A 10,022-nucleotide genomic window follows, 5' to 3' on the forward strand; every position below is an offset into this window, starting at 1 on the left:
CACTGTAATGCTGACGCGGTCAGGGCTGGAGAAATTCCGGTAATGGGCTGATTCCTGTACTGCATTTGCATGCTTTGTTTAGATTGTCTCCACCTCTGTGTATCCCTCCCACTTGACAGGTATAAACTCTGCTGTGCTGAGCTATAGCCAGACTTGGATGACTGCAGTGACGCACAGCGAGTACTCAATAAAGAGTAACTTCTGCTTGAAAGATATCCCAACGTCTCCTGGTCTCTGCTTCGATGAGGAAAAAGTCTCCTACACCTGGCAGGGGGAGACGTTCTCTTCGCAGTGCACTGTGGGATAGCGAATGATCAGTGATGGCGGCCAGACCAAAGCATCTGAAACTTTTCATTGTAACTCATTTGCATGTTACATTCCTTTCTTTGCACATATTTATCGACGCTGCAGACATGACGTGGGATGAAAACGGATACATTCTATACTGACCGTGCATGGGTCGGTTTGGAAACCAAGCGGATCATTTTCTTGGATCACTGGCTTTTGCTAAAATGCTGAACCGAACACTCGCGGTTCCGCATTGGATTGTTTACCGCCATCACTCCCCACCTTTTCAAAATGTGCATGTTCCCTACAGTGAGTATTTCCAGTTGGAGCCAGTGAAGCAGTACCACCGTGTGGTGAGTCTAGAGGACTTCATGGAGCACTTGGCTCCTAAGCACTGGCCCCGTGGTCAGAGAGTGGCCTACTGCTTCGAGTCTGCAGCTCACAGGAGCACAGACAAAAAGAGCTGTCCGATGAAGGACAGAAATCCGTTTGGTCCATTTTGGGATCATATTGGAGTCAACTTTGATCGCTCTGTTCTTTTCGGAGGACTGTCATTTAGCTCCTACTACCAGCCGCACTGGATAAAACGGTTTCCCCCTAAGGAGCATCCAGTTCTCGCTCTTCCAGGAGCCCCAGCGCAGTTCCCCATTCTAGAGGAGCGCATTGGACTGCAGGAGTATGTGGTGTGGTCTGAAAAAATGGTACAGGAAGGAGAAGACCACATCAGAAGCCTGTTAAACAGACCCTACGTGGGAATTCATCTGAGAATTGGCTCGGATTGGCAAAATGCCTGCAAGCTTCTGAAGTCAGGTGATACCGGCCCTCACTTCATGGCATCTCCACAGTGTGTGGGATACGACCGCCAAACTGCCCTGCCGCTGACCATGAAAATGTGTTTACCGGATCTGTCTGAGATCCGCCGTGCGGTGAAGCTCTGGGTGAAGAACACCAACGCACAGTCTGTTTACATAGCCACCGACTCTGAATCACACACCGCAGAGATTCAGAAACTCTTCAAGGGCAAGGTGAAGGTCGTGAGCTTGCAGCCGGACACTGCTCAGATTGACCTGTATATCCTCGGTCAGGCCGATCACTTCATTGGCAACTGTGTTTCGTCCTTCTCAGCCTTTATTAAATGGGAGAGAGATGTTCACAGGAGACCCTCATCGTTCTTTGGGATGGACTACCTAGGAAAAAGGAAAGGAAAAGAAGAACTCTAACAAAATGAAGATGTTGCGTTTTTGTAACTGAAAGCTGGTTGAAGTTATGTTTCAGGTGTCTGGTGAGATTTTGAACAAGAACATTTGGATATAGCGTTCACGTAATTAACCCTTTTAAACCGGCCGACACATCAGACCAAGCTGTATTCATGTTACCATAACTCTTCTACCGTTTGCACTATCAAAATAATTCAAATTGCTCCTGACAGCAGACAACATGCGCTTTTCGACAATTAATGGCTTATTACAGTAATTTCTTGCGCTCCGTCAACAAATGACGGCAGGTTTCCGGGAGAGCGGGAAGGGAGAATTTGAATGGAGAGATAGGGAGCGCGGAGTTTTGGATTGCATAAAATAATAAACAAAATGAACAAAAACATGGTGAAGGAGGAGTAAACAGCACAAGAGTCGTTTAAGATGATTTTTGATGAGACTTTGGGAGCAGGCTGAGTGAGACTTTTTCACATGTGGTGTATGCATCGCTATAATGAGTCCGTGCATGTAAATGCATGGGTGTATGCATGTGAATGCATCTGTAAATGTGTGCGTGAATGAACAAAAAAGCCTCCTGAATGAAAACTGCGCAACCCAGTGTCCCAAAAATACTTGTATATATGTATTATAGTTGAATTTTGAAGTAAGAAGAGTTGGATTATTTCGATCATGATTTTTCTCTTCTTTTTTTCTAAATAAAAAACAGAAAAATTATTCCTGTTTTTTTTTTTTTTGTCTATTTAAATTGTGTTTACAAACTCAGCACACAAGATTAATGGTCCAAAACTGTACTTTTTTGAAAGCCATTTGTTTTCTGAAAAAAAATGACACCTTGCACTTGAAAATAGCACATTCTGTTAGAATTTTAGAGTCAAATAAACAAAATATGTGAAAATGACCTATTTTACCCTTAGGTTTTAAAGGGTTAAATGAAGGGAGAACAAGAGTTAGTTCCTTAATGAATTCTCTGGATGCTGCATTGCATCGCCTGACCGCAGACTGAGCCCGTACATAACTGTGCTGATTTGGGTGAAATTATCTCATTCCTTTCTCGAGTCGTAGCCATTTTAGCAACCTCGGCCACACGACCTTCAAACGTTTTGAGGTCCCCTCGCCAAGGAGAATGGAAATTTCCACTTTTTGTGGCTGATTATTGACAGTCAGACTCCAGAGAATCTTTCTGTGCTGCTTCGGCTCGGTGACGTCGCAGACGGGGGAGAGTACTATCATCCCTCGGCGTTTCAGGCCTCTGTGACTTACCGCGGCCAGGATGGGCGTAACCGTTTCCGGCTTCCTTCCTCGTCGAAGCAGAGACCAGGAGACGTTGGGATATCTTTCAAGCAGAAGTTACTCTTTATTGAGTACTCGCTGTGCGTCACTGCAGTCATCCAAGTCTGGCTATAGCTCAGCACAGCAGAGTTTATACCTGTCAAGTGGGAGGGATACACAGAGGTGGAGACAATCTAAACAAAGCATGCAAATGCAGTACAGGAATCAGCCCATTACCGGAATTTCTCCAGCCCTGGCCGCGTCAGCATTACAGTGTCATTCAAATGCCTGACAGTATTGCCCATATCTTCACATTATCATAGAGACAAAGGCACAGCTGTGCCTTGAGCTCAGCATTCACCTTTAACTGCCCAGTGGTCAGGAAGTGCATAAAGACAAAAGGTTAATGTCTCAGACACCTGGGCTGCCTGACTTGATTTTCTTAGAACGTCATCATCTGTAACTCAAAACGTAAAACGCAATGTACCTAACTTTTCAGTTTATATACTATTACATTGGAACCTAGATTTATCATTTTATAAATTTGTAATCCAACACAGGTAAGTATGAAGTCCCAGGCTGCAGTCAGGGGTACCATTTCCCTCTCGACCATCCTCATCAATGGTGACCCCCTATCAAAGGATTTGTGCCTGCTAACTGCCAAGCGTTGGCACCAGCTGCAGCTTTTTAGACCGGCGCTTCCCAACCCTGGTCCCGGAAGCCCCCCTCCCCGGCACTGGACGTTTTAGATCAGTGGTTCTTATTTCTAGTCCTCGGGGCCCCCCTGCTCTGCAAATTTTGCATGTCTCCCTTATTAAACACACCTGATTGAGATCATCAACTCAGTGGTTCTCTCTCCTGACGGGTTGATGATCTCAATCAGGTGTGTTAAATACAAAGGAAGCCTGACAGATCACGTAAGAATCCACACCGGAGAGAAACCGTTCAAGTGCACTCACTGTGGAAGGAGATTCACACACAGAACAAGCCTTTCAGGACACGTGAAGATCCACACCGGAGAGAAACCTTTCACATGCCAGCAGTGCGGGAAGGGTTTTGTTTGGCTTTACACCTGAGATCACATGGCTTAATTACTGTAGTGACTCTGTTCTGAACATCTTTATTTTTCCATCAAATGTATTCTAACTAGTTGGCTGAATAAAAATATTTGGGCTTTATATTTAAAAATGACCTCAAGTTAGCATCAGCTAACAGTATTTTTTAAATATGCTATTATAATTTTGTAATTCATAATTATTGATTATATTATTTTTAATTTTAAGCTAAAATCTAATAACATGAAAACTCTGGACATTTTTCATACTTGGTTTATAATTGATGTCATTGTCACTGAAAATTTGATAACTATTCTGGACACATTAAACTTTTGTTTCACAGGAAAAAAATTACACAGTCCTTAAGGGGGCGTTTCCTCCCGCTTTACCCTAACATCAATTAACACCCTCAGAGCTCACAACCAGTCTGTCTTTACAGGTTTATATATTATCATTAAAGGTCAGTTTCTCTCTGAAGAAAATGAATTGCATTACTTCTGGAACTGGCTGTTGTGTTGTGACAGTGTTTGTGCACTGTTGGTTTCTGCTGTTACAGGGCTGATAGTCTGTATGTAACAGTAGCTATGAGCAATATGTGTTCACACTTTAATGTGAAAACAAAATTTTAACCAAAATAAATAAATAAATAAATAAATTCTCGTCCTGCACCTTTAACAAAAGCGTTCGTCTGATTGGCTGAAAGCAGCCTGTGCTCGCGCCTGTGATCGTGTACTTCCGGGTGTCGCGCCAGCGGAGCAGCGGCCATTGAAATGAACGGCGCGGTAGCGGACACTGGCTCTGTTGAGAGGAGCATCACGGTAACCCGATTACTGTTTACTGTCGTTACAGTCTGGAAGTGATTCGATAGCAGCTGATATAAAGAGCAGTGACACCAGTGAGCACTAGACTGATTCTCATGCTTTCTCCCCTGAAATATCTGCTTCTGTCGCCAGTGCTGAAGAGAGTCAATCAATAACTGAGAAATACATAACATGCATATGGTTGTTTTCTGCAAATAAAGTCCCTAAACTCGACAGGTATGGATGTATTTGCTGATATGTGTTTAGTCAGGACAGTGCAGTACAAACAACACTGAGTTCACTGATATAATGATCTGATCACATAAAGCCCTGATAGAGTTATTATTTATTCCACTGACATATATTTGTGACAGTGACAGTAATAAACACCAAGAGAGAAACATCACATCAGGTTATACAGTGAGAGTAAATGTTGACATTTTATTATTTATGGAAAATAGATGTATCATGAATCATTATCAGCTACAAAAAATTTATAATATGAATTTTAAATATTAATTTTAATGATAAAAAATTTGACAAAAATTGAAAAAAATAAACAATTTTACAATACACTGAAAAAGTAAGTTCTTATTATAATAACAAGAAATGAAACACTGAAACACTTCAACAGAGAATCGCTTCAGTCGTGTCTGTTGTCTGTATCAGAAAGATTTCAGTTGAGTGTTTTGTAGCTGGTGTGTTTATTTTAATATTCACACAAACAGGTTCACTGTAAATCCTCTTACATCACATATTTAATATTCATGAGTGATGATATGATGAATTCAGTATTCTCTGAGCTCTAATTAATAATGACTTTAGTTTCCAGCTGTAAAAAATGACAGATTCAAGTTACGCTGCTGAGAAGATGGGGTTTGTTAAAGAGGAGAGTGAAGACGTGAGTGATGAAGAAACACACAGAGAAGAAGAAGACGACACTGAAGAACAGAGAGGTTGGGGATCATTCTTGACTCTTCATTTATGACTGATGTCTCTCTCTGTGTGTGTGAAAAATAATATGAGCTGTTAAAAATATATATATATATTTTTAAAACTAGTACACTGTAAAAAGTGATAAGTTTACATTCGCCTTGCAGAATCTGCAAAATGTTAATTTTTTACCAAAATAAGAGGAAGCATACAAAATGCATGTTATTTTTTATTTAGTACTGACCTGAATAAGATATTTCACATAAAATACATTCACATTACTTGTAGTCCACAAGAGAAAGTAATAGCTGAATTTATAAAGATGACCCTGTTCAAACGTTTCAAAAGAGCATCAGTGAGCGTCTGAACCTTCTGTAATAGCTGCGTATGAGTCCCTCAGTCGTCCTCAGAGTGAAAAGATGGATCTCAAAATCATACAGTCATTGTTGGAAAGGGTTCAAATACACAAAAATGCTGGAAAACCAAAGAATTTGTGGGATCTGAAGGATTTTTCTGAAGAACAGCAGGAAGTTTAACTGTTCAGGACAAACAAGAGACTCATGAACAGCTATCACTAAACAAACAAACACAGCTGCGGATCATTCAGAGAACAACACAGTATTAAGAATCAAGGGGATGTAAACTTTTGAACGGGGTCATTTTTATAAATTCAACTATTAATTTATCTTGTGGACTATATGTAAATGTATTTTATGTGAAATATCTTATTCGGGTCAGTATTAAATAAAAAATAACATGCATTGTGTATGATCACTCTTGTTTTGGTAAAATAATTAATATTTTGCAGATTCTTGAAGGTAAACTTTTGACTTCAACTGTACCTCAGTTTTGAAGTTATGGTTCAGAATGTTTCAGTACAGGAAAAAACATCAACAACAAAATGTAAGGATGCTTTTTTTATTTGTATTTATTTTTTTATTATTAAACAATGAACAAACTATGGCTTTGTCTTAAAATAAGAATTACTGCTGCAGCACACTCTTCATACTGCAGTTTATGGTGCTGGTGTAAATGGGGAAGAGATTTTAAAGCTTCTGCTTTTGAATGAAAAACATTTTAGCAAAATATATATATTTAGTCTGTCTGATGTACATGCGCACACAGTCCTTCACTGAAGTCTAACGGAGACTCGCTTGATGGCAGGATGAGCCTTTTTGCAAAAACTTTAGAAAATGTAGAAATAAAACTGTAAGATGTAAGTTATGTGTTGAGGAAAACACGTCTCAAATACATTAAACAGCACACGCGTCTGACAGGTCACTTTAAACTGTATGCTTGTGATTTCTCCTTTTTGTTTAGTTTAGCTTGAAGTACTAAAATAACTAAAACTAAAACTAAGGTTAATAAATAAAAATGAAAAAAAAAAAAAAGACAAAAACATGCAACAAAATGATTAAAGCTTTAGCTAAAATTAAAGTGTAAATACAAAACACATGAATAAAATCAAATTCAAAATAATAACAAAAACTAAGTTCATCACTGATAGTAAGATGAGATATAAAGCAGGTCTCAGGTGTAGGAAGTTCTGCATGTGCAGTGTCTTAATCAACGCTACACACATGCATACATACTGAACACTTATAGTATGCATACGTGAATCATTACACCCCTACTGTACACCTCTAAATATAATTAGTGATAAGTATGTTAATAATAATATGACTGTTGTCACTGGTTTGTGTGCAGGATCAGTTCATGTGTTCATCTGGACCTCTTGATTTCTGCCGTGACATTTCAGATCATTTCGTTTCTTATTTGAGCTCATTGTCTGAACTGATTTTAGATCTGCTGGAAGTAAAGATGGAAAGTGAAGAAGTGAATGCAGTGGAGGAGGATCATCAGAAGATCATAACAGAAGAACATTCACAGACTGAAGATGATTTCTCCCAGAAGAGAACAGGAGCCAAGAAATCTCCGTTCATCTGCCCTCAGTGCGGGAAGTGTTTCACGCTCAAAGTCAACCTCAACAGCCACATCAGAATCCACAGCGGAGAGCGAAGCTTCAGCTGTCTGCAGTGCGGCAGCAGTTTCTTCAAGAACGCAGACCTGAAGAGACACCTACAGACTCACAGCGGAGAGAAGCCCTTCAGCTGCCCGCACTGCACCAAGAGCTTCACACGCAAGGAGAGCCTGGAGAACCACATCAGGATCCACACGGGAGAGAAGCCCTTCACCTGCCTCCTGTGTGACAAGAGCTTCATCCGCAAGGGACACTTCAAGAACCACATGCGGATTCACTCCGGAGAGAGGCCTTTCACGTGTCACGAGTGCGGGAAGAGCTTCACACAGGCGACGATCCTCAGAAACCACCAGCACTCGCACTCTGGAGAACGACCCTTCGGCTGCGATCGGTGCGGAAAGAGCTTCATCTCAGCAAAGCACCTGAAGATACATCAGAAGATCCACCAGAAGCTCTTCCTGTGCTCCTTCTGTGGAAAGATGTTTTCACAGCTGGGTTATCTGAAGGAGCACCAGAAGATCCACACCGGAGAGAAAGCTCACGTGTGCTCGGTGTGCGGGAACAGCTTCTCCAGAGCCAAATATCTGAAGGAACATCAGAAAGTCCATACGGGAGAGAAACCCTACAAGTGCTCGCACTGCGACAAGAGTTTCAGTCAGTCGGGGAACCTGAAGATCCACGAGAGAGTTCACACCGGAGAGAAACCGTACCGCTGCCCGCCGTGTGGAAGGAGCTTCATCACCTCCAGCGCTCTGCTGTCGCACAGGAGAAACTGTCGCCAGAAGTTATCATAGTGAGCAGGAGTCAGGAGATAAACTGAGACGTCATCATGCAAAGTCATTGGATTGAACTTCTACATGCTGGAGAGCAGCAGCACTTTCCACATTAAATACTGTGTGCTGTAACGTTTGTCAGACAATGACAATATAAAGTCTGTTATTTCTCCATGCATATCCTTAAAAAATGCATTATATCAGTTGCATTTTGTGAGAGGTGATTAATTGAAAAGACATGCAGTGAAAAGAACATGACGAGATCAGAAGAGTGATGGAGGCCTAACATCTACAGCATTGATGAAAATATGAAATAAGGACCTTTGCATTAGTCAAGTCAAGTCACCTTTATTTATATAGCGCTTTTACAATACAGATTGTGTCAAAGCACTTAACAGTATCAAATTAGAGGATAGAGTGTCAGTAATGTATAATGATAAGATTAAGCACTCAATTTTTAATTTTCAGTTAAAAGCATTTCATTATTGAATTCAGAGATGTCATTGTCTAGCTCAGTTTAGTTTAAATAATATCTGTGCAATCAAATCGGCGATAATCGCTAGAAATTAAGTGTCCCCAACTGACATACATTACATAAACTTTGTACTTTGCATAGTTTGGTCACATGTTCATTCATTGCTGAATAGGGTACATTAATATTATTTATTGGCTTTAACAAAGAAAAAACATCAGCAATCCGATGCCAAGAAAAAAAAAAGGAAAAAAAAAAAAAAAAGAGATGAAAACGAAGCCCGTGCGTCACTTTCAGGTAGGCTACATTCATAATCCTGTGAAACTTTTTTGGGTGTTGAGGTTAATAATGGTTTTAATGTCGGTAATAATTTCACCACCACTAACGCATTCAATACTCTCCGAGTTTCCATGTTCCCTTATGAAAGTTAGCCATGGTTTTAACATGAAAAAAAAAAAAAAAAATCATGGTTCTTTTAACCATGGCAACCGCAAATTAACCATGGTTTGGTTACTTGTAATAATAATAGGCTATACAAAGAAGTATTAAGATAATATTTTTGTGGTTATAAAAACAAACCTAAGCCAACAACAGCCTTTAAATTATTTAAAATGCATTATATAAAAACAATGAGGCAGCCCTGCTGAAAAACAAACAAACAAACAAAAAACAAAACAAAGGAACCATCACAGAAAATTCTAATACCATCACAAATGAATCACAAATACCATTACAAAAATTACAAACCATCAACTTTTAACCAGAGGTGGGTAGAGTACCCAAAAACTGTACTCAAGTAAAAGTAAAAGTACTTGAAGAAATATTTACTCAAGGAAAAGTAATAGTCTGAATAGTTACTTGAGTAAGAGTAAAAAAGTACAGGATAAAAAAAAACTACTCAAGTAGTTAGTTACTAGTTACTTTGGATCATATACTGCATATAGTATACTCTTATTTAGATAAATAGATATTTAGATAAAATTTTATATACATACATGCTGTCACGCCCCTGGACTGTTTTGTTGTGTTTTCATTCCCCATGTGCTCGGTGTGACCTAATTTCTGCCATTGTCCAATTATGAGTTAATCACCTTCATTGTGTTCACCTGTCTGCCCCTCGTCATCTGCCCTATATTAGTTGCTGTCCTTTGAGTTCTAGTTTGTCGGTTATTGTTGATGTTACCCTGTGTGTGTACCTCCTCGTTTCCAGTTATATTAAATCTATTGTCCCCTTTGA

At 39.9% G+C, this 10,022-nt stretch overlaps 2 protein-coding genes across 3 annotated transcripts; both read left to right on the forward strand.

Moving 5' to 3' along the window:
- The first annotated feature begins 320 nt into the window (after positions 1-320).
- Positions 321-1,508, forward strand: LOC131552042 (GDP-fucose protein O-fucosyltransferase 1-like). The gene is given in 1 exon segment (XM_058795435.1): positions 321-1,508. A coding segment is annotated over 1 exon segment (1,188 nt).
- A 3,061-nt stretch (positions 1,509-4,569) lies between these two features.
- On the forward strand, positions 4,570-9,709 carry LOC131552047 (gastrula zinc finger protein XlCGF8.2DB-like). Of its 2 annotated transcripts, none has more exons than XM_058795456.1 (3): positions 4,570-4,644; positions 5,452-5,582; positions 7,364-9,709. In XM_058795456.1, the coding sequence occupies exons 2-3, from the start codon at positions 5,468-5,470 to the stop codon at positions 8,332-8,334; spliced, it is 1,086 nt and encodes a 361-aa protein (XP_058651439.1). In that variant the 5' UTR covers positions 4,570-4,644; positions 5,452-5,467; the 3' UTR covers positions 8,335-9,709. The 2 variants fall into 2 exon arrangements, with proteins under 2 accessions (XP_058651439.1, XP_058651431.1); XM_058795448.1 differs by having other exon boundaries at positions 4,576-4,863.
- The last annotated feature ends 313 nt before the right edge of the window (positions 9,710-10,022 follow it).

This window comes from Onychostoma macrolepis, chromosome 02 (assembly GCF_012432095.1).
Source record: "Onychostoma macrolepis isolate SWU-2019 chromosome 02, ASM1243209v1, whole genome shotgun sequence".
NCBI classification, from domain to species: Eukaryota; Metazoa; Chordata; class Actinopteri; order Cypriniformes; family Cyprinidae; genus Onychostoma; species Onychostoma macrolepis.